This window comes from Hyla sarda, chromosome 11, assembly GCF_029499605.1.
Source record: "Hyla sarda isolate aHylSar1 chromosome 11, aHylSar1.hap1, whole genome shotgun sequence".
Classification (NCBI taxonomy): Eukaryota; Metazoa; Chordata; class Amphibia; order Anura; family Hylidae; genus Hyla; species Hyla sarda.
In genome coordinates, this window is record NC_079199.1 from 36,274,072 (window position 1) to 36,300,030 (window position 25,959).

Sequence of the window (25,959 nt, forward strand, 5' to 3'; positions counted from 1 at the left end):
CACTCCTGTTCCTGAGATATGAGGGTTTCTAATTTGTCTGACAATTGAGGGAATCAGTCAGATGGGAGTGAACTTAATTTTAATAATGATAGTGACTATCCGGTACTGAGCGGGATTATAGTCAGGGGGTGTGAATGATGTACATTGAGAGGTGTGTATGCCTAATACACACCCCCTGACTGTATAATCCCTCCCATTACCTGATCAGTCTCTCCCATTATTATGAAGTTCACTCCCATCTGACTGATTCCCTCAATTGTCAGACAAATTAGAAACCCTCATATCTCAGGAACTGGAGGGCGGATCAAAAAACTGTAGAAAGGTGTTTGATCAGTGTAACCTAAGATATTTAGTGCAATCTGAATTTTAGGGAAGGGGAGCTTGGCCACAGGTCCCCTCTTTAAGACTAAGTCTTTTCTTCCTTGTCCTCCAATAAAAATCTTTAAAGGGGTATTCTGGCTTTATACATCTTATCCCCTATCCAAAGCATGATTGCAGGGGTCCCAGCACGATCTCTATGCGAGATGGGGACGTGTCTCTCAGAGACGGGGACGTGACTCCACGCCCCCTCCATTCATGTCACGTCACGTCCCCATCTCGAAGGCAGCGCCCAGCACAGAATATCGGAGACTGCACAGAGATCACAGGTGTCCCCAGCTGCAGGACCTCGCGATCATACATCTTGTCCCCTATCCTCTGGATAGGGGATAAGAAGTATAAAGCCGGAATACCCCTTTAAGTCACACAATTAAAGAATCACATGACCTGTATTGAGAAAAATGAACCAGTAAAACACCAAATAGAAAAATGCCTGTAGTAATATAAAGCGCTCTTGGACAAGTGGCTTTTGGAGCACTTTTCTGCTTTCTTCTGTACATTTTTAGAGCATACAGGTTTTAAGCAAATATTTCAGACAGATTAAGGCTGGGTTCACACCATGTTTTTGCAATACAGTTCCTGTATCAGGTTTTTGATAATAAAAAAAAAACTGATTCCTCAAAACCTGACTAAACTGTATCAAAACGTGTGTACAAATTTTAATCCGTATACGGTTGAAAACAGTTTATGGTTTGAAAAAGGATGTCCGGTTGCATCCGTTTTTTAAGAAAAAAAAGTATATATTTTTAACTTTTCATTCCATTATGAATAAAGTTTCACTTGTTTGATTGAAATTTCAAGAAAAAAAAACTGTCAAAAAAAAAAAAGTCAAAAACTGTATGGTGAAAACCGGACGGAACCATATGCACATACGGTTCCCATTGACTCCAATGTAAAAAAAAAAATAAATAAAAAGTATACGTTTCAATACGGTTTTTCACCCGGACCAAAACACTTGGTAGGCTATTGTTTTGGGTACGGAAAAAAAATTGACAAAACCGTACAGGATGCAAAACGGACACAACCTGATGCATCGACATACGGTTTTCAATGGAGAGTCGGTGCATACGGTCCCGTACATTTTTCAAATTGAAAGCGTATACAGGAACTGTATTGCAAAAACGTGGTGTGAACCCAACCTAAGACTGAAAAAAAGAGTCTCCAGAAGTCTGTAGAATTGTGAATACAGTCCTAATTTAGAAAAGAGGCTATAGCTAAGGATGAGTAATAGGCAATGGAATGGACAGTGTTTCCCAATCAAGGATGCCTACAGCTGTTCCAAAAACTACAATTCCCAGCATGCCCAAACAGCCAAAGCCACGCTGGTATTAATGTAACATGTACGATCTACATGTATAATATGTACCCTGTTCAATATAGCTTGTAATAGTTCTACATTTACCATAATCAAATAAAACTAAACAGTATATATATATATATATATATATATATATATATATATACACACATACTATAATACAACTATGTACATTAACAAAGTAATGTATATTTTTAGCATGTAATATTTACCAATAACGCATATATTATCTAAATATAACATGTACCAAAGTATAACGTTTATATATAATGTCAAGTTCCAATTTGCCTTCAAAAAGCCAGTAAAGGCTTCAGCTATTTTTGCTGACTTAGAATCCTTCCTGGTGTTATTAGGTGTTTTTCTGGGACATTTTAAAGGGGTACTCCAGTGGAGGAAACCCTTTTTTTATTTTTTATTTTTTAATCAACTGGTGCCAGAAAGTTAAACAGATTTATAAATTACTTCTATTAAAAAATCTCAATCCTTCCTTTACTTGTAAGCTGCTGAATACTTTTCTTTTTGGAATACAGAGCTCTCTGCTGACATCACGAGCACAGTGCTCTCTGCTGACATCTCTGTCCATTTTAGGAACTGTGCAGAGCAGCATATGTTTTCTATGGGGATTTTCTCCTACACTGGACAGTTCCTAAAATGTCAGCAGAGAGCACTGTGCTCGTGATGTCAGCAGAGAGCTCTGTGTTCCAAAAAGAAAATAATTTCCTCTCTACTATTCAGCAGCAAATAAGTACTGGATGGATTAAGATTTTTTAATAGAAGTGATTTACAAATCTGTTTAACTTTCTGGCACCAGCTGATTTTCCTTTTTTATTTTTTATTTAATTTTCTTTTTTTTTAAGTTTTCCACCGGAGTACCCCTTTAAAATGTCCCAGAAAAAACATGTTTTTTTTTTCCAATTTCTTTCCGATAGATTCTAGAATGTAATGTGTCGCACTTTATTTCTTCTGTTCTTCATGTATATAGTTTTTCCAGCATTTTTCACATCACTGATGAGTGTTTTGTCTTTTTTCCCCCCAGGCATGAACAAGACGAGCTGGATATGACTCAGGGTGAAGGTTCAGAACTGGTGTCCCCTGTGTCACTCCGGACCGACAGACGTTGCATGTCTATTAAGCTACGGCATTCCTCTGGCTCTGCCAACCAGTCCTAGTTTTTATCTTCTTATCCTGTATGGGATTTACCACGTGCAGAAAATGTCTGGCGCCACACATTCATATTTGCCTTAGCGGCCAGGTCACACTCCCTGTGCTTTTTAATCCCATATTTTTTTTGTTTTTGTTTTTTATACGTCACTATTTTATTTGAGTGAATAACACTGGACTTTTAGATATCATTTAAGGAGGGCCGGTGGCCTCTGGAAAAAACCTGCATTATCCTCATCTATGTGGAGCCGCTGTGCTGTGGATATGGGCAATTTTTTTATTTTTCGTTTTTAGCGAACCAAAATGCTAGTGAGGACCTTAGACCGTGAACTGGGCGGCACAACTACTTTGTTCTTGAGCTACAGGCTCATACCCCATTGCTATCACCTTTGACAGGTCACAGTTACTATTGTTCTCAGTAGACCCGAGCAGTGAAGGCCGCCCAGTTGTCCATCTAGATCTGTGTTTTTCAACCAGGGTGCCTCCAGCTGTTGCAAAACTACAACTCCCAGCATGACCAGACAGCCGAAGGCTGTCTGGGCATGCTGGAAGTTGTAGTTTTGCAACAGCTGGAGGCACCCTGGTTGGGAAACCCTAATCTAGATCTTCATTGGCATACAGGGAGCTGAAATGAACAGCACTGATAGCGAATAAACTGGGGCCTAGAAGACAAAGCGCCAAATCCTCAGAGCAGCGGCTCCACAGGGGTGAAGATGGCGCGCACAGTTTTTTTTTTTTTTTTTTTCTTTTAAGAGGCCAAAGGTTGTCTTTAAAATTTTAAGTCTCTGTGGTTTTAAATGTTTCTGTAAAATGCAGGGTGCCATATGTACATCTGCTGCTTTTATCATTTGTTTCTATTATCAGTTTCCGCTGGGTTCACATACTTATATTTACGTCCTTTCTGCACCCAGCGTACTGTATTGTTATTATTAAAGGTTTGTTCAGCTGACTTTGTCTTCTCTTTTGACCTTTTTATTAATATTAACTTAAAGGGGTTATCCACAATAAAGTGATTTTAGTACGTACCTGGCAGACAGTAATGGACATGCTTAGGAAGGATCTGCGCTTGTCTTGAGGCTAAATGGCTATGTCATGAGATTACCAGAACACTGTGGCTAGCTGTTTGTGAACTTGTATTTCCTGTTTGACTTTTCTTTTTTGACTACAAATCCCACAATTCCATTTTCCTCCCTCTCACACATCAGCCACTCCATCCATTGAAACAAAAGACCTGTGGTTTTCAATCAGGGTGCCTACAGCTGTTGCATTAGTTGCAGATTGACTTCTCTCCCACCAAGCGATCGCTCCACCCATTGAAGCAGACAAGCTCCCTGTCATCAGCTGACTAGTGAGTCAGGTCTCGGCCGCATTGCAAGCTGGGAAAAATCTGAGACAACAGTCATTTTGTATGCTGATAAAAAAAAATACTGGGATGAAAATCACAGAAGAATTGTGAGAAAACAGTCACACACAGGTACAGATACTATATTATGAACTACACTAACTTTACAGCCCCTGTAGCATGGTCAAATAAAAAAAATTCCTGGAATACCCCTTTAAGGTCCTCGTGCCAGGTCCTCGTGGAAAGTCCACCAGCAATGGGACTGCGCTTCACCAGAAGGGTTTAAATGTACTGTCAAACTGTGTTGTGATATTCAAAAAGGTATCCAAAAGTGACTTTTTAATTTGTTTGCATAATGGAAGTCTATGGGTATACTCCAATATACGTATAGGTACCGTTTAAGCATATCTCCTGGCGTACTACTGTGGTATAGATGTGAACAAGCACTTAAAGGAGTACTCTGCTGAAAACATCTCATCCCCTATCCAATAGATAGGGGACAAGATGTCTAATCGCGGGACCCCCGCGATCTCCTAGCCAGCAGCGGTGACGTCCGGAACACGGAAGCTTGAAGCTTTCATGACGTTACGCCACACTCCCTCCATTCATGTCTGTAGGAGGCGGCGTGACAGTTAGTATGTAGCTGTCACGCCTTCTCCCATAAACATGAATGGAGGGGCACGAAGCTGTGTTCGCTCTATGCACCAAATGACGGGTGCCGTAGTGGAGATTGCAGATTAGACATTAGATCGCGATTAGGCATCTTAAGGGGTGCGCTAAACATTTAAGGGGTGCGCAATGCATTGGTTAAGCCAGATCGAAGAGTGCAAAACTAAATATTTATAGTGTTCATTTATTTTTATTTTTTTTTACATTTAGTCGTTTTGCATAATAAAAACATGTTTCAGTGGGGCAAAAAAAGTATTTAGTCAGCCACCAATTGTGCAAGTTCTCCCACTTTAAAAGATGATAGGCCTGTAATATTTATCATAGGTGTACCTCAACTATGAGAGACATAATGAGGAAAAAATCCATAAAATCATAGTTTGATTTTGAAATTATTTATTTGCAAATTATGGTGGAAAATAAGTATTTGGTCAATAGCAAAAGTTCATCTCAATACTTTGTCATTGCCAACAAAGGGTATATAACAGAGGTCAAACATTTTCTGTAAGTCTTCACAAGGTTTTCACACACTGTTGCTGGTATTTTGGCCCATTCCTCCATGCTGATCTCCTCTAGAGCAGTGATGTTTTGGGCTGTTGCTGGGCAATATGGACTTTAAACTCCTCCAAAGGTTCCCTATGGGGTTGAGATCTGGAGACTGGGTAGGCCACTCCAGGACCTTGAAATGCTTATTAAGAAGCCACTCCTTCGTTGCCCGGGCCGTGTGTTTGGGATCATTGTCATGCTGAAAGACCCAGACACGTTTCAAATGCCCTTGATGATGGAAGGAGGTTTTCACTCAAAATCTCACAATACATGGCCCCATTCATTCTTTCCTTTACATTGATCAGTCATCTATGTCCCTTATCAGAAAAACAGCCCCAAAGCATGATGTTTTCACCCCCCATGCTTCACAGTAGGTATGGTATTCTTTGGATGCAACTCAGCATTCTATCTCCTCCAAACACGACCAGTTGAGTTTTTACCAGAAAGTTCTACTTTGGATTCATCTGACCATATGACATTCTCCCAATACTCTTCTGGATCATCCAAATGCTCTCTAGCAAACTTCAGACGGGCCCAGACATGTACTGGCTTAAGCAGGGGGACACATCTGGCACTGCATGATTTGAGTTCTGGGATTTTTGCTCACTGTTCTTGTGATCATTTTGACACCACGGGGTGAGATCTTGCGTGGAACCCCAGATTGAGGGAGATTGTCTTCCATTTTCTAATAATTGCTGCCACAGTTGATTTCTTCACACCAAGCTGCATGCCTATTGCAGATTCAGTCTTCCCAGCCTGGTGCAGGTCTACAATTTTATTTCTGGTGTCCTTCAACAGCTCTTTGGTCTTGGCCATAGTGGAGTTTGGAGTGTGACTGTTTGAGGTTGTGGACAGGTGTCTTTTATACTGATAAGTTCAAACAGGAGCCATTAATACAGGTAACAAGTGGAGGACAGAGGAGACTCTTGAAGAAGTTACAGGTCTGTGAGAGACAGAAATTTTGCTTGTTTGTAGGTGACCAAATACTTAGTTTCCACCATAATTTGCAAATAAATTATAAAAAAATCAGACAATGTGATTTTATGGATTTTTTTCTCTCATTCTGTCTCTCATAGTTGAGTTATACCTATGATAAAGATTGCAGGCCTCTCATCTTTTTAAGTGGGAGAACTTGCACAATTGGTGGCTGACTAAATACTTTTTTGCCCCACTGTATATCAGAGACCCAAATTTTAATTATATTTCATAAAAAGTCGAGTGAAAACGCAAATACACAACGATTTGTTTTATTTTTTAAACAGTACACTATGCTAATGCTAATAATGTTATTCTCTGGGCCATTACAATAGCAGTCGTACCGTACACATGTCAATTTTTTTTTTTTATAATGAACATTAAAAAAAAATATGAAATGTCATTGATTTTTTTTCCCCCACCACAGGACTAGAAGGATCAATCATCTGATCACCAGTACAATGCTTAGATGTATAATATTCCTTCCTTTCAGTGTTAGGCCTATTAAGACAGGGAAAAGCGGATGGAGGACATGGAGGCCTTCATCACCCCGGGGTGCCGATGGCCAAACATGCAGCTAGGTTCCTCTGTTAAACTCCCTTCATGTAGCTATTGACTTCAGCATGTAGTGAGTGTATGATAGCTGAGCTCCTGTCACAATTTGGTGGGTACACAGTGTAGTACCCACAAGATCATAAGGATAAATCAATCACAATGCAGGCACTGGCATCTGCTAACAATGGCCATGTCAGTCATTGGTTGTTAAGGAGTTAAAGCTGTGTTTTCCCAACCAGAGTGCCTCCAGTTATTGAAAAACTAAAACTCCAAGTATGCCCGGACAGCCGTTGGGCATGCTGGGAGTTGTAGTTTTGCAACAGCTGGAGGCACTCTGGTTGGGAAACAACTTGGCAAATGCTCTAAATTTACATGATGCAGGTTTGTTTCCTTTACAACATTATATTATATATATCTATATATTTATTTTATTTATATATAGCGCCTACAGATTCCCCAGCAGCTATATATATATATATACACACATACAGTCATGGCCGTGAACGTTGGCACCCCTGAAAATTTTCTAGAAATTGAAGTATTTCTCACAGAACAGGATTGCAGTAACACATGTTTTGCTATAAACTTGTTTATTCCCTTTGTGTGTATTGGAACTAAACCAAAAAAGGGAAGAAAAAATGCAAATTGGACATAATGTCACCAAACTCCAAAAATGGTCTGGACAAAATTATTGGCACCCTTTCAAAATTGAGAATTGTGTCCAGCATGTGATGCTCCTTTTAAACGCACCTGGGACAAGTAACAGGTGTGGGCAATATAAAAATCATACCTGAAAGCAGATAAAAAGGAGAGAAGTTCACTTAGTCTTTGCATTGTGTGTCTGTGTGTGTGGGCCACACTAAACATGGACAACAGAAAGAGGAGAAGAGAACTGTCTGAGGACTTGAGAACCAAAATTGAGGGACAATATCAACAATCTCAAGGTTACAAGTGTTACAGCTGCTGCACTCAGACATGATTTAGGGATTGCAGACCTAGAAGACTAGGTAAAAAAATAAATAAAAAAAGAGTTTAATGTTCATTAAAATGGATTATCCGGGATTGGAAAAACACAGCTGCTTTCTAACAAACAGCACCACTCTTGTCCTCAGGGTGTGTGTGGTACTGCAGTTACGTTTCAGTGGTGCAAGCAGCAGTTTTTTTAATTTTTTTTAAATTTACGTAAGATATATATATAATATATATAATATATATTTTTTTTTTTTAATTCCGGATAACCCCTTTAGAAAATTGTTGCAAGAAATCTTATTTTTAATTTTTTATAATCTGATTCTGGGCTTCGGAGTCTAGTGGGCGGTCCTAATTGGTGAGTGACAGCAATCTCTGTATGATTTTTCAGGACTAGCAATCAGTCGCCAGATGACACCACTCACTGGACTCCAGTCGGGACTCCCTAGTAATGCCTTACATCAGCGATCATGCTGATGTTCATCATTAACCCATTATGCACTGTGATCAATGCGGATTGTAGCATCTAAATGTGAGAAATTAGGGGTTTTTCTAGCGTCTGATTGGTAACACTGCACTGTAGAGATCTTTATCAGCTAATATGGTGTCCGGAGGGTTTCTTCTCACCTCTGTGCTCCCTGATCGCTGTGCTACTAAGGGTACATTCACACCACAAATTTTTTTTGCATAACTTATACCTTTAAAACTGTATGCAAATGTTTGCTATAAATTTAAACTGCATACAGTTTTAAACCATATGCGTTTTGAATTTAGATGTCCGGTTGCATCAGTTTTTGCAAAAAAAAAAAAAAAGTTTACGTTTTTTAATTAACATTTTCTTGCAATAAAGTTCAGATTGTTTTATTGGAATTCCAAGGGGCGTGACAGCAGTCACGCCCCCTCTCATAGGCTTGCATTGAGGGGAGGAGCGTGACATCACACACCGCCAGCCCTGTGGTCACCGGTAATCAGACCCGGAGCGAACATGCTCCGGGGACTGATTTTAACTGGCGGGACCCCCGCAATCAGGCATCTTATCCCCTATCCTTTGGATAGGGGATAAGATGTCTAAGCGCCAGAGTACCCCTTTAAGTCCTGCAGGAACGCATGGGAATGGAGTTCCTGCACTTTTCCACACAATACTGTTCCCATTAGCAGGAGTGGTACAGAACCAGCCCTTGAGTTCCCACACTTTTTTCCTAGGACTTGACCTGTTTATAGCGTTAAACAGTATTTTTCTCTACATTTGCAATAAAATCCATATGATATGATTTTCTTATAGCTGATCTCCATTCTGCAGCATTTTGGTCTCCTGTGGACTCACCCTAAAAAGAATACAGTGTAATGAAGTTGTCCATGCGATTACTGGGGCTTGTCGCCCCCTGGCATATGGTCCAATAGCGAATGTCACTGCGCTGCTGTAGAAGAGCCATATAGGTCGTATCACAAGGGCCGTACTGTAATCTGCATGTGTATCTAACCCAAGTGTAGTGATCACAGCATGTTCTATTTCATGCCTGCTCTGCCCACTTGTAAAGGGTTGGTAAATAACCACATCCTATTCAATAATACAATAAACACTCTCACCACTTTTCTTTGTGTCCTAATCCTTTTTAACAACTGATTTGATGGACTTTTTATTCCTTAAGGTAATTTTGGGATTAGCTGCCTTCTTTATGGGCTTTACTTGGGTTATGGGGCCATTAAAACACACAGAAGGGAAATTACATCAATTAAAAACTTTGTATGTCCACTAACTACTCCAGATGGAGGGGAAGAAACATTGGGTCCCATATGGTGAAGAAGTGCATTGTCATGTGTATGTGCTAATCCAATTATATATAGTTTAGGGGGGATGCAAATCTCAGATCTGCAAATGAAATCTAAAAAATCTTGTTAAATATATTTGAATATATTTTCTATATATTTATTTTTGGATATATTTAATAAATATTTTATTTTTTGTTTACACACACACATATATATATATATATATATATATATATATAAACTTGAATATATTTATTTTCAAATATACATATATATATTTTTTTTTTTTTTTTTTTACACACCGCCCACACTATTACTATTGAATTAGAACCTTCATTGCAACCTAGAATTGTTATGACAAATTTCCTCTATTATATAACCTGATATGACAAACAGATAAAACCTCTAATAAAATTCTTACTTACTTATTGGGCATTTCATGCAGTAATTTACACATTTCTTATATTGTAGTAACCTCTATGGCAGTGTTTCCCAACCAGGGTGTCTCCAGCTGTTGCAAAACTTCAACTCCCATCATGCTCTGTGGAATCTTATTCATAGAACTTTATTTAGAGAGAGGTTGGTGGAAATGATAGCAGCATTTTTACTATCTCTAAACATTGTGTGTAGGTGAACAGTATAGGTGGAGGCTCTGAGAATGACCAGAATCTGTACATGAAAGTCTCTACCCCACCAATAGTCACCAGACGTCTGCAGCAATAGAAGGTTTGTTCATTATGTTGCACTGTGTATGTCTACTTAGTATTGGTTTATCTTCTTAAAATTATGATATGTGCTCATTGTTATTTAAGCAGCGCAATACCAGGATGGCAGATAACAGAGTGCAATAGCTGAACAGCCGATAACTGAGTACAGTGCTATATAAAGCCTTTAGGTATCCTAACTTTCCAGTTTTTGGGGGTAGGTCAAATGAACTGTAGTTTTATCCTACTAGTCAAAATAATTCCAAAAAGTCTAGATGTAGCCCTAATAGTATAAGAACTAGAACTTAGTCCACATTGTACTATCAGTAAGGAAGGATAGATAGATAGATAGATAGATAGATAGATAGATAGATAGATATGAGATAGATAGATACAATTAAGATTGGAAGATATTAGATAGATATGAGATAGATAGATAGATATGAGATAGATAGATACATTTAAGAGCGATTGATATTAGATTGATATGAGATTGATATGAGATAGATATGAGATAGATATTAGATAGATATGAGATAAATAGATAGATATGAGATAGATAGATTTAAGAGAGATAGAGATAGATATTAGATAGAAATGAGATAGATAGATGAGGTAGATAGATAGAAATAAGAGAGATAGATATGAAATAGATAGATAAATAGAAGCAGCACCTCCAGACAAACTTGATGATTGTAATGGGTGCAAGCACTTAGAGCCTCGGTGCTCCGATTCTCCATCAATAAAGCAAATATATGCAGAACACCAACCCCAATGAACCAAATCTATGAATTAATTCCATGATGCAGCAGACAACGTTTCGATGATCTCTCATCACCATTTTCAAGCGAATACAAGGGGGTTTAAATACACACTCCCCCAATTAGTGACATCTTCAAAATGAGCATAATTAGTGACATCATATATTTACATATTCAAATAAACATAACCAAATACATACTTTTGCAGTGTACAATCAAGTGCACAATAATAAATCATACATGTATATTATGTACAAATCCATCCATAAGTACCGATCGCTGAAATTCATTATTGGATCGGCAGTGCATTTATGAGTGACAGTGTATAAGTGAATAGTATTAAAACAATAGCGTTACCGGTCATGATGTCGGAAGTAAACAACCCTCCTCGTGGTGAGGAACGCTGGCGTCCACAAGTCCGGTACTCCAAAGAGTTACTTCCGCCATAATATTGTCGAACAAACTTCAAATAAGTAGGAGCAAATGACAGTATTGGAGGAGTCAATATACACGTTACAGATTTAATAACTTGCAGAACTGATTTTGTGGTATACATCATTATCTGCCCCTGCGGACTCTTCTACGTAGGCTCCACGATCAGAAATCGCTTTACAAGGTTCAGAGAGCATCTACGCCTATCAAAATTAGGTACCGGAGTACCCAAATTGGCAGAACACATCTGGGACGTACATGCCAGCGACTCAACCTGCGTGAAGTTTCTGGGCATTGAGCGAGTCCCATACCCTTTCCATGAAAAACTAAAGACGACACCTTACGCCAGAAAGAAGCCGTTTGGATCTCCAAACTGATAGTGACTGAAGGACTAGGTCTCAATGACAAAAACGAACTCAATGCTTGTGTTTAAAGTTTTAATCTTCATTACATAGTCTAACCATTTTTTTTCTTTTCTCCTCATATGTTCCTTGATTTTTTGTCTCCCTTCCCTTGCCTATGAATTGTTCTCGCACGTATTTGCTTGTTCTAGGATAAATAGATGTTCTATATTCCTTCCCAAATTTAGAGCGTGCAATAATGCGCAACTGATCTCCCTTTATTGATTGCCAGCCGTGCTGATACTCTAGCCGTGACACGCGCACCACTTAAAATAGCATTGCGTTCATAGCATACCGGTATATTTAGCTCATCGCCAATTTTGGTTTGCACTGAAACTAAACTCAGAATTTTCGAGGCTTTGGATTTCACTTGATTGTATTGTATCCTCAGCCGCGCCCACCGGTGTCACGAGCTGCAGCTTCTTTCCTCCTCCCCCCACTTACCTAATCACCTTTTCACGTACACATCACACATACACCTTGACGCATTAGTCTACTGACATCATCAACAGGTACCGGCGCACTCCTTCCCGGGTCATCGGCACTGCATATATAAGTCAGAGCCGATCCTCTTCCCAGCAGCGTGAACAAGCAGACTTCCTGTGAAACGATTCGTCGCTCTTGATCAGCTCCACTGATCTGATGTCCGCTCCCTCCTCCCTTCCTCTCTACCTGTATGTACAGCACGCATGAATAAAACCTGCTTTACTTCAACATTCAAAACGTGGTGAGTGCAACGTTTTTTTTTTCTATCTTCATTTTCGCATGGATATCTCTCTTTTTTCTCCTCGTGAGCACCGCCATGTATCCCAGCAGTTTGGTCCAGTCTGATTTCAAAGACATTCTTTCTTCCAACAATTGGACTGTATTCTTTTTTTTCATTGCAACACAATTTTTTGCATTGGCAGTTACTAACTCTTTTCGCTACTCAGTGCTGGTTGACCCTTTTTTTTCTATAAGATTCAAATAAGTAGAGTGATTCCAAAAAGTACCAATTATGAGTTAGCATATAGTTAACCCTTACAATGCCAAGCCCCACAGTCACTCAACTAAGAACATACACACAGCAATCTCCCTGTACTGAGGGTTTACTGGGGTATGTCAGAACAGAGACCTAAACGGACTATGTCTGGCACGAGTACTGTATCAGGTGATGAAATTCTCACCGTCCCGTCACTGAAATATCCCCTAGATACCCTTGCTTAATGGGAGGTGTCCTAGAGGCTCCCAACCTTACAAGTTAAACAGTCAGACTCGGGCATAGGGCACAGGGTCCATAAAGGCACAGGCTAGGGAAATTGAACACCCAAACTATAAAGTAATATTAAAAGGAATAGTACTATCACAGATGGAAATGTAAACATTGGCGCTACTTGTATGTTGGCACATCAGACACCTCAAAAATTGAAAAATAAAATAAAATCAATGAAAATAGCAATATATATACAAAAGAGAAGAACTACACGCGGATCCAGATTATGGCTATGGTTGTATTTATTTCAAGGCATCTTGACCGGGTCAGCACAATAATCTAAAAAAAGATCAATTATATCACACCCTGGATATTGTCCACACCAAACAGTCACATCATTATTTCATCATTTTATGTGATACAATAAACTCAACATCGAGTCTGTTAGGTTTCAAAGAATTTAAGTCATATATCCATTTAAGTTCACGTTTTTGTAAAATGGAGACCCTGTCCCCTCCCCTCTTGAGTGGGGGGGATATGGTCCACTACCATGCACTTAAGATCCTGTTCCAAGTATCCCACCTCCATAAAGTGTTTGGACACTGGTAAATCAACCCTATTCTTCTGAATGGACACCATAGAATGTAAATAATGGGGTCACTTTCACAGGTAAGGTAAAATGTGATAGGAATTGTTTTTCCTGTGCCAGGATGTATAAATTTGAAGTTAATACATCTCCTACATGGGAAATAACATTTGTTTTGTACAGTTAAATATTTTTGCGTACCTCCTCTTTGTTTCAAAATATCTGCTTTAACAAGGCAATCTTTTAAATGTCTACATCTACGGTATGATATTAGTGGCGGTTCCTTGAACTCTAATCTCTGGATAACTGTCACTAATGAGATGCCAGTGTTTTTTTAACCTTTTGGGCTTTTGTTCCTGATACATCATTGTAGGCAGTAATAAACGGAATACATTTGGATTGGTCTCTCTTTATCCTTGGACCCCTAAGGCCCTGTTGTTCGTCATACAGTCTACATTTTTGTTTCTCCACTAGCGGAGGGGGATATCCTCTAATGACAAACTGTGAGGTAATTTTCTGTACGGCCCTATCCAGTTTGTCATCTGAATCCACTATTCTGCTTGCACGTAGAAATTGGCTATACAACAGTGTCTCCACCATGGGCCTGGGATTACAATAATTACATTTCCACAATGTATTGCAGTCCGTAGGCTTGCAAAAAAACATCAGTAGATAATATGTCACCTTCAATTGGACCTCTGTGTCCAAAAACTGTACTTTTTGATTAGAGTATGTTAAGGTGAAATGCAGCTCACTGTCAATCCCATTAAGGTAAGTCTGAAAGTCAAATAACTCACTATCAGTACCTTCCCAAAATAAAAAAAATATAATCTATGTAGCACCACCACCCCAGGATTTTCCTGAAGTGGTGGGCCACATAGACATGACTTTCCTCAAAGTCCACCATGACAATATTAGCATACGTGGGCACCATGATGCTGCCCATGGCGGTCCCACGTAGCTGGATGTAATATTTGTCATCGAACATGAAATAGTTGTTTTACAGCACAAATAACAATAGTTCAAGAATGAATGAGACTTGTTCAGAATCAAAATCAGCATTTATAAGAGCCTTTCTAACAGCCTGTGTTCCTCCTTCATGTTGAATTGACGTGTATATGCTTATAATGTCAAAGCTAGCAATCAGTACCTTGGCAGGTAATATGACTTGAGAAATTTTGGATAAGAAATACGGTAGCTTGTGTCCCGCAGATATGATTTGGAGTGTATGGCATAAGGTCTAAGAATTTTATCCAAAAAGATGGAAACATTATTAGAGAGAGTGATCCCCTGCCTGAGACAATAGGCCTGCCTGGAGGATCTCGCAGGCTCTTATGTATCTTTGGCAGGAGGTATAACAATGGTGTAATTGGATGTTGTATAATGAGGAACTCACCCAAATTTTTGCCAATGAGACCCTTCTCCAATGCATCATTGACAATGTTTTTGATAACCCGTTCCATGTCCCATCGGGATCCTTTGATAGAAGTCTATACACATTTGTCTCATCAAGCTGTCTATAAGCCTCTTTTAGGTATGGGCTCCTGTTCATGACCACAACCCCACCACCTTTGTCAGCTGGTTTTGCTATTAGGTTGTGGTCATGGACAAGTTCCTGCATCGCTAGAATTTCACCATGTGTGAGATTAGGGTGTTTGAGGCGGACTTGTTGTTGTTTAATGTAGGAGTATTAACTGCAAATACCTACAGAAAGGGAGTGCATTTATACATCCTGGCACAGGAAAAACAATTCCTATAAAATTTTACCTATCCTGTGAACGTGACCACATTATTTACATTCTATGGTGTCCATGCAATCTTATCTATGTGGGGGAGACAAAGTGCGATAAACCGGCTAAATAAGCACCGTTACACCATTCAGAAGAATAGGGTTGATTTACCAGTGTCCAAACACTTTATGGAGGTGGGATACTCGGAACAGGATCTTAGGTGCATGGTAGTGGACTATATCCCCCCACTCAAGAGGGGAGGGGACAGGGTCTCCATTTTACAAAAATGTGAACTTTAATGGATATATGACTTAAATTCTTTGAAACCTAACGGATTCAATGTTGAGTTTATTGTATCACATATAATGATGTGACTGTTTGGTGTAGCCCTTGGAGTGGACAATATCCAGGGTGTGTTATGACTGATCAAGTGATACTATTCTCTTTATGAGTTTCTAATTTTATATTTTTTCTATCTTTTTTAGATTATTGTGCTGACCAGGTCAAGATGCCTTGAAATAAATACAACCATAGCCACAATTTGGATCCACGTGTAGTTCTTCTCTTTTGTATATATATTGCTATTCTCATTGATTTTATTTTATTTTTCAATTTTTGAGGAGTCTGATGTGCCAACATACAAGTAGCGCCAATGTTTACCATCGTTATAAATGTATACATTTCCATCTGTGATAGTACTATTCCTTTTACTATTACTTTATAGTTTGGGTGTTCAATTGCCCCTGCCTCTTTCATTTACCATGGTTATGGAGGATGCCTCTGTATGATTGGTCACAGCTCCCCGCACCCGGAAGTAACTCCTTGGCTGTGCCGACGGAGTACCGGACTTGTGGACGCTAGCGTTCCTCACCACGAGGAGGGTTGTTTACTTCTGACATCATGACCGGTAACGCTATTGTTTTAATACTATTCACTTATACACTGTCACTCATAAATGCACTGCCGATCCAATAATGAATTTCAGCGATCGGTACTTATGGATGGATTTGTACATAATATACATGTATGATTTATTATTGTGCACTCGATTGTACACTGCAAAAGTATATATTTGGTTATATTTGGGAGTGTGTATTTAAACCCCCATGTATTCACTTGAAAATGGTGGTGGGAGATCATCGAAACGTTCTACTGCATCATGGAATTAATTCACTGTGGTTGGTGTTCTGCATATATTTGCTTTATAGATAAATAGATAGATATGAAAATATTGATAGATATTGAATAAGATAGATATGGAAGATATTGAAGATTAGATGGATAGATTGATTTGAAAAGAATATTAGATATTGATTAGATAGACAGATATGAGTTAGATAGATGTGCTACTTAACCTCTTGGGGACGAAGGGCGGACAGGTACGCCCTTGCTCCCTGGTACTTAAGGACCAAGAGCGAACCTATAAGCCCGTGAGAACTCTGTCCCCGCTGGGCGGGGACCGGACCGGGGTGACTGCTGATATCGATCAGCAGGCACCCCGTGCAAATGCCCAGGGGGGTCCTGAAACCCCCCCCCCCCCCCATGTTGGTGATGAATTCACACACCAGTGATTTGCGGCTATTCCGGGTCATACGGGTCTCCGGTGACACGGAAAATAAGGGGGATCGGGGTTGTTCAAGACACCCACAATCCCCCTGAAGGAATAGGAGTGAGGTGGCAGGGGTGCAACCCCTCCAATCCCTGCTACTGGTCATCTAGAAGTGATGACCAATAGCAGATTGGGGGCGGGGGGGGGGTTAACTTTTGGTTTCCCCGTTCTGCCCACCCACAATAGGCCGGGCAGAACGGGAAATCGACGAGGACCGGCGCCGAAGTCCACTTACCCATCGGCGGCAGCAGGTGGGAATCGGCGGCGGTCATCGGGGGCAGGAGAAGACGGGGATGCGGCTCCCTGGATCCTACGGAAGCCGGTGAGTTGCCTAGCATCATCTGGAGGGCTACAGTTTGAGACCACTATACAGTGGTCTCTAAACTGTAGCCCTCCAGATGTTGCAAAACTACAACTCCCAGCATGCTTAGACAGCTGTTTTCTGTTTGGGCATGCTGGGATTTGTAGTTTTGCAACATCTGGAGGGCCACAGTTTAGAGATCACTGTGCAGTGGTCTCTAAACTGTAGCCCTCCAGATGTTGCAAAACTGCAAATCCCAGCATGCCCAAACAGCTGTCTCGGCATGCTGGGAGTTGTAGTTGCGTATCTCCAGCTGTTGCATAACTACATTTCCCAGCATGCCCTTTGGTGAGCAGTACATGCTGGGAGTTGTAGTTTTGGAACAGCTGGAGGCACACTGGTTGTAAAATACTGAGTTAGGTAACAGAACCTAACTGAAGGTTTTCCAACCAGTGTGCCTCCCGCTGTTGCAAAAGTACAACTCCCAGCATGCACGGTCTGTCAGTAAATTCTGGGAGTTGTAGTTTTGAAACAGCTGGAGGTTTGCACCCCCCCCCCCACATTTGAATGTGCTGCAGCGCAAACTCCTAGCGGGAAACTCACCGTAGACACGCCAGAGCGAATGTACCCTAAAAGCACTACACTAACACAAAATAAAGGGTAAAACACTTACTCCCTTACACTGTCCCCCCCCCCAATAAAAATGAAAATGTATCGTACGGCAGGGTTTCCAAAACGGAGCCTCCAGCTTTTGCAAAACAACAACTCCCAGCATTTCCGGACAGCCACTGACTGTCCAGGCATGCTGGGAGTTTAGCAACAGCTGGAGGCCCCCTGTTTGGGAATCACTGGCATAGAATACCCCTATGTCCACCCCTATGCAACCCCTAATTTAGTCCTCAAATGCGCATGGCGCTCTCTCACTTCGGAGCCCTGTTGTATTTCAAGGAAACAGTTTAGGGCCACATATGGGGTACTCCGTACTCGGGAGCACAACAAGGCTCAGGAGTGAGAGCGCACTATGTACATTTAAGGCCTAAAATGGTGATTTGCACAGGGGTGGCTGATTTTACAGCGGTTCTGACATAAACACAAAACAATAAATACCCAAGTGTGACCCCATTTTGGAAACGACACCCCTCACGGAATGTAACAAGGGGTATAGTGATCCTGAACACCCCACAGGTGTTTGAAGAATTTTCATTTAAGTTGGATGGGAAAATGAAAAAAAAAATGTTTTAACTAAAATGCTGGTGTTACCCTAAATTTTTCATTTTCACAAGGGAAAATAGGGAAAAAAAGCCCCCCAAAATTTGTAACCCCATTTCTTCTGAGTAAGAACATACCCCATATGTGGATGTAAAGTGCTCTGTGGGTGCACTACAATGCTCAGAAGAGAAGGAGCAGCATTGGGCATTTGGAGAGAAAATTTGTCTGGAATTGGAGACCACGTGTGTTGCCCCCATAGTGCCAGAATTTGACCCCATTTTGGAAACTACACCCCTCATGTAATGTAATAAGGGGTACAGTGAGCATTTACACCCCACAGGTGTCTGACAGTTTTTTGGAACAGTGGTCCATGAAAATGAAAAAATGTAATTTTTAATTTGCAGCGCTCACTGTTCCAAAGATCTGTCAAACACCAGTGGGGTGTAAATACTCACTGCACCCCTTATTAAATTCTGTGAGGGGTCTAGTTTCCAAAATGGGGTCACATGTGGGGGGGTCCACTGTTCTGGCATCACGGGGGCTTTGTAAATTTACATGGCCCCCGACTTCCATTCCAAACAAATTTTCTCTCCTAAAGCTCAATGGCTCTTCTCCTTTTCTGAGCATTGTAGTTCGCCAGCAGAGCACTTGACGTCCACACATGGGGTATTTCCATACTTAGAAGAAATGGGGTTACCAATTTGGGGGGTCATTTTCTCCTATTACCCCTTGTAAAAATGTAAAATTTGGGGAAAAACCAGCATTTTAGTGAAAAAAAAAAGTTTTTTTATACATCCAACTTTAACAAAAAGTCGTCAAACATCTGTGAGGTGTTAAGGCTCCCTGTACCCCTTGTTACGTTCCTTCAAGGGTGTAGTTTCCAAAATAGTGTTCCATGTGGGAGTTTTTTTGTTGTTCTGGCACCATAGGGGTTTCCTAAATTCGACATGCCCCCTAAAAACTATTTCAGCAAAATTTGCTTTCCAAAAGCCAAATGTAACTCCTTCTCTTCTGAGCTTTGTAGCTCGCCTGCAGAGCATTTTATGTCCTAACATGGGGTATTTCCATACTCAGAAGAGATGGGGTTAAAAAGTTTGGGGGGCATTTTCTCCCATTACCCTTTGTAAAAATTATAAATTTGGTGGAAAAATGCACTTTAGTGAAAATTTTTTTTTTTCATTTACACATCCGACTTTAACGAAAAGTCGTCAAACACCTGTCATGTGTTAAGGCTCACTGGACCCCTTGTTACATGCCTTGACGGGTGTAGTTTCCAAAATGGTATGCCATGTGGGGGGGTTTCTGCTGTTCTGGCACCATAGGGCCTTCCTAAATGCGACATGCCCCCCAATAAAACATTTCAGCAAAATTCACTCTCCAAAATCCCATTGTTGCTCCGGATGAAGCACTTGACAGTGCGAAACGGAGCTTGTCGCCTACCTGTATCCCCCCCCCCCCCGGTGTTCTGTCCCTCTCCCCAACATGCAATTGTGAGTATCTTGTATAAAGAAGTATTTCTTTGAAGACGAAGAAATGGTGAGTGCCCGTTTTTTCTTTATATCCTCTGCCTGAGAATGTTAAATGACAAACTCCACTCTGCTACATCTGTTTATAGTTCCAATGTTACAAACCATAATATTTACTCTTCATGTTTACTCTCCAGCACATTTATGACACCGAACAACCTAAAGAATCTTTATGCTTCTGTCTCGTTTAATGATTTAATCCTACATATTTTGCATTGTATACACATAGGTTACCAATTTGGGCAGAACCCCTTTATTCATACACCAAATACGAACATGTACACAAAACCTTTGGTTTAATTATTTTTTTTTAAAGCACAAAATAAAATAAAATGTAGGTGACCTGTTCATCCAGAAATATCTCCTGGGAACCAAGATTTGCTCCACCATACTATTTACATACAATCTGCACGTATGCTCTATGTCAGTGTTTTCCCAACCAGGGTGCCTCCAGCTGCTGAAAAATTACAGGGTGCCTCCAGCTGTTGCAAAGCAACCTGTTATATCTTGCATTTTGTTTACATAAAGCAGTGTTTCCCATCCAGGGTGCCTCCAGCTGTTGCAAAACTACAACTCCCAGCATGCTCGGACAGCCTATGGTGAGGTATGCCCGGACAACATTCTGCCTTTTGCTGTCCAGCTGTTGCAAAACTACAACTCCCAGCATACCCGGACAGCAAAAGGCAGAATGTTGTCCGGGCATACCTCACCAAAGGCTGGCTGAGCATGCTGGGAGTTGTAGTTTTGCAACAGCTGGAGGCTCCCTGGTTGGGAAACACAGCTTTATGTAAACAAAATGCAAGATGTAACAGGTTGCTTTGCAACAGCTGGAGGCACTCTGTAGTTTTGCAACAGCTGGAGGCACCCTGGTTGTAAATGTATTTATATGCTTGAAATATTTTTTATATAGAGCAGTCTGACTTCAGCTGGTTGGGAAACACTGCTCTATATAAACAAAAAAATATTTCAAGCTTAGAAATAAATTTACAACCAGGGTGCCTCCAGCTGTTGCAAAACTACAGCATGCCTCCAGCTGTTGCAAAGCAACCGGTTACATCTTGAATTTTGTTTACATAAAGCAGTGTTTCCAAACCAGGGTGCCTCCAGCTGTTGCAAAACTACAAGGTGCCTACAGCTGTTGCAAAGCAACCTGCTACATTTTGAATTTTGATTACATAAAGCAGTGTTTCCCAACCAGGGTGCCTCCAGCTGAAGGCCGTCATGGCATGCTGGGAGTTGTAGTTTTGCAACAACTGGAGGCACCCTAGTTGTGAAAAACACTGCTCCATATAAACAAAAAAATATTTAAAGCTCATAAATACATTTACAACCAGGGTGCCTCCAGCTGTTGCAAAACTACAGAGTGCCTCCAGCTGTTACAAAGCAACCTGTTACATCTTGAATTTTGTTTACATAAAGCAGTGTTTCCAAACCAGGGTGCCTCCAGCTCTTGCAGAACTACAACTCCCAGCATGCCCGGACAGCCAAAGGCTGTCCGGGCTTGCTGGGAGTTGTAGTTTTGCAAAAGCTGGAGGCATCCTGGTTGGGAAACACTGGTCTATATAAACAAAATGCAAGATGTAACACGTTGCTTTGCAACAGCTGGAGGCACCCTGTAGTTTTGCAACAGCTGGAGGCACCCTGGTTGTAATTTATATGCTTGAAATATTTTTTATATAGAGCAGTCTGACTTCAGCTGTTGCAAAACTACAACTCCCAGCATACCCGAAGTCAGCCTGGTTGGGAAACACTGCTCTATATAAACAAAAAAATATTTCATGCTTAGAAATAAATTTACAACCAGCCAAAGGCTGTCCCGGCTTGCTGGGAGTTGTAGTTTTGCAAAAGCTGGAGGCACCCTGGTTGGGAAACACTGGTCTATATAAACAAAACAAAAAAAATGTTTAAAGCTTATAAATACATTTACAACCAGGGTGCCTCCAGCTGTTGCCAAACTACAGAGTGCCCCCAGCTGTTGCAAAACTACAGAGTGCCTCCAGCTTTTACAAAGCAACCTGTTACATCTTGAATTTTGTTTACATAAATCAGTGTTTCAAAACCATGGTGCCTCCAGCTGTTGCAAAACTACAGGGTGCCTCCAGCTGTTACAAAGCAACCTGTTACATCTTGAATTTTCTTTACATAAAGCAGTGTTTCCAAATCATGGTACCTCCAGCTCTTGCAGAACTACAACTCCCAGCATGCCCGGACAGCCAACGGCTGTCCGGGCATGCTGGGAGTTGTAGTTTTGCAACAGCTGGAGGCACCCTGGTTGGGAAACACTGGTCTATATAAACAAAAAAAATATTTAAAGCTTATAAATACATTTACATTTTTATTTTTTCAGATCCGATAAATCTTCTTACACACCCCTCTGGGTACCAGGAGCACCTGGCATAGTCTTCAGCAGCCAGGTCTCAGGGGCAGCGGTGGTGTTGGCAGGGGTAGGTCTGGTCTGCTTTCTGAGGAATGGCATTTGTTCATGTGTAAGCTGAGACCAGGGGAGCTGAAGAAGGCAGTGGGGCAGACTGCACAGGGGAAGATTTGCTGCCCACCTTCAGCCACCAGAGCTTCTTCAAGTGGCAGCAGAAGTTCTTCTCTAACTGCATGCCACAGCCTGTGCTTGTCTCTGATGTCTACTGATGGGAAGTGGACCCCACAGAGGGTGCAGGGGTAGGTCAGCTGCCCACCTCTCTCCATAGGTCCATAGGGCTGGTGGGTGAGCAGGTGTTTGCGCAGGTAGGCATGTCTTCTGAACCTCTTGTGGCAGTATGGGCAGTGAAATGCCTCCTCCTCACCTTCTTCAGATGCAGCCTGGGAGACAGGGGTCTGGGCATCCTCTCTGCCCTGGAAGGAGCTGTTCCCTGGTCTCAGGTGCTGATCTGGGATTTGGGAGCTGTCCACACTATGCTGGTGCTGAAGGCGAGGACTCTGCTCTACCAGGCTCAGTGGAGCACTGCGGACACTGCTGTTCTCCTTCCCCTCCAGCAGGATGGGCATCTTCTTGCCCACTTGCCCCTCGTTGCCCAGAGTCCTGGGTTTGTGCCATCGTCTATGCGATGCCAGGTTAGCAGGGCAGCTGAAGATCTTGTCACACTCTGGGCATCTGTACTCAACTCTGACAATCCTGGAGCACTTGTGCTGTGCCAATGCAAAAGGATCAGGGTACTGCTCTTTGCACAGCTGGCAGATAAACTCTCCAAGGGGTGGGCGCTTGGCCAGGGGGCCACGAGCTTTGGCATCAGGTTCTTCAGCTTTGATCTTCAGCCCCAGCACTGGAGAGGTGGTCACCTCATCTGTAAAGTGGAGCTTCCTGCTGGCTTTAGGCTTCTTGGTGGGAGGCTTGGGTGCCCTGGCAGAATCCCTGGAACACAAGTTGGCATGGAGCTTGGATTCTGGTGTCAGGAAAGGGTTATTATGGTGGGAGAAGAGCTTCTCCATGGAGGTCATTGAAGCAGCCACAGGGAAGGACTCAGCTGTAGCTGGAGAACTCAGATAACGCTTGAAGAAAGTTTTTTTCATATCCAAGCCTACAGGTTGTATAGGGCTGTAAGGGGGGATCTGGTTCCAGTGCCCCAGGTGCTCTAATCCCCCATTAAATTTCAATGGGGAGATGTCCTTAGAGGGTCTTGGGGGGTCTTCATGAGTTTGGACTGGTTTGTCCTTCTCTGCAGTAGTCTCTGAGATCATGGGGGAGTAATAAGGCACCATGGTGTCCAGAGCTGATGGGGTGGGCAGAGATTGGGCAGGTCCATTGTCCTCACAAGGAATCCGGTAAGGTCCACAGGGTCTTCGGTTCCTCTTTACAAGAAATCCCCTTGGCATTGTGCAGAATGCTGCTGTGATCTGCAGGGACACTGACAGGAGAGATGGGCTGAAGCATCAGGCACTGCAAGGGGACCAGTGTTTGTTCAGAGCACCGATCAAAGCCTTTATACTGAGCCTCCCTGCATGCAATTCATTCAGCTCTGTGCAATGAGGGGGCAGCCAATGAGGAGTGGGGTATAGGTGGGGGCGGGGAGCTCAATCCAGGCTGTCCAGTCAAAATAATAATTGGGAAGGATGGAGAAGAGACAAAGACCATAGTGGGGGTCACTTACTAATGGCTTCATTATCCTATTAGCCAACACTATTTATATCAATCACTTTCATGCACTTGTAGCATTTGCATTCACCCATTGCTTCCATGGGGTTTTATTTCTTCTGTGTTTTCAGTGTTTCCCAACCAGTGTGCCTCCAGCTGTTGCAAACCTACAACTCCCAGCATGCCTTCGGCATGCTGGGAGTTGTAGTTTTGCAACAGCTGGAGGCACACTGGTTGGGAAACACATATGTTTGCATGCTAAGCTGTAAATGGAAATGTTAACCTTTGCCTAACCAGAGAGTAATGTGACAGTCTGCATTTTAATCTATATAAATTAATAGTATTTTTTTTTTTTTTATTACAACATGTTTTTCTTACTACTATTCTTTACAAAGTCCATTTCCAGTAATTCTGAGGATGTGTTATAACATTGTTCCCTCCAATTATGCCATGACAGCTGAAGGGCATTATGGGAGCTGTCGTTTTGCAACAGCTGGAGACCTAGGATGGGTAACACTTGCTATAGGGTCTACTTTAACATCATGTTTTTGTGTTTTTTATTATTATTCCTTGTGTTATATAATAATGAGTAGTAGTAGTAATAGTAATAGTGCTAATAAATATATATATTAAAATGTAACAGTATTTATTACCACTACTACTACTACTACTACTACTACTAATAATAATAATAATAATAACAATAATAATAACAACATAATAATAATATATATATATATTTAAATTATAATTTTTTTAATTATTATTCCTTTATTGTTCTTCTTCTTCTTATTATTAGTAGTACTCTCAACATCAACTATTTATTATTATTATTATTATTAGTAGTAGTAGTACTCTCAACATCAACTATTTATTATTATTATTATTATTAGTAGTAGTAGTACTCTCAACATCAACTATTTATTATTATTATTAGTAGTAGAAGTAGTAGTACTCTCAACATCAACTATTTATTATTATTATTAGTAGTAGTAGTAGTACTCTCAACATCAACTATTTATTATTATTATTAGTAGTAGTAGTAGTAGTACTCTCAACATCAACTATTTATTATTATTATTATTAGTAGTAGTAGTAGTACTCTCAACATCAACTATTTATCATTATTATTATTAGTAGTATTAGTAGTAGTAGTAGTAGTAGTAGTACTCTCAACATCAACTATTTATTATTATTATTATTATTATTATTATTATTATTATTATTATTATTATTATTAGTAGTAGTAGTAGAAGTAGTAGTAGTAGTAGTAGTAGTAGTAGTAGTAGTAGTAGTAGTAGTACTACTCTCAACATCAAATCAGCTGCTGAAGTTGAGTTGTTCTTTTCTGTCTGGCAACAGTGTTCTCAGCTGACATCTCTGCTTGTCTTGGGAACTGCACAGAGTAGAAGAGGTTTGCTATGGGGATTTGCTTCTAAACTGGGCGGTTCCCGAGACACGTGTCTTTAGAGAGCACTTAAACAGAAAAGAACAACTCAACTTCAGCAGCTCATAAGTACTGAAAGGATTAAGATTTTTTAATATAAGTAATTTACAAATCTGTTTAACTTTCTGGAGCCAGTTGATATGTTAAAAACAAAGTTTTTCCCGGATAACCCCTTTAACCTCTTAAGGACTCAGGGCGTACCTGTACGCCCTGAGCCCGGTCCCGGTGTGAAAAACGGGGTAACGCCGTGACCCTGCATCACCCCGGGTCGGTCCCGGCTGCTAACGATAGCTGGGA

At 41.0% G+C, this 25,959-nt stretch overlaps 2 protein-coding genes across 5 annotated transcripts in view; one reads left to right on the forward strand and one right to left on the reverse strand.

Annotated features, from left to right (window-relative positions):
* RALGAPA1 (Ral GTPase activating protein catalytic subunit alpha 1) overlaps window positions 1-3,800 on the forward strand; it is a 235,941-nt gene extending 232,141 nt beyond the window's left edge. For all 4 annotated transcript variants that reach the window (XM_056546922.1, XM_056546923.1, XM_056546924.1 and 1 more), the window contains one exon: window positions 2,733-3,800. The gene's annotated coding sequence lies outside the window, so the exon portion shown is untranslated. The remainder of the gene's footprint in view (window positions 1-2,732) is intronic.
* Window positions 3,801-21,733: 17,933 nt separating this feature from the next.
* Window positions 21,734-24,017, reverse strand: INSM2 (INSM transcriptional repressor 2). Its single transcript, XM_056546926.1, has 2 exons — window positions 22,457-24,017; window positions 21,734-22,267 (listed from the first exon to the last, which is right to left on the reverse strand). Exon 1 carries the CDS (start codon window positions 23,954-23,956, stop codon window positions 22,535-22,537), a length of 1,422 nt encoding a protein of 473 aa, XP_056402901.1. The 5' UTR covers window positions 23,957-24,017; the 3' UTR covers window positions 21,734-22,267; window positions 22,457-22,534.
* Window positions 24,018-25,959: the final 1,942 nt, after the last annotated feature.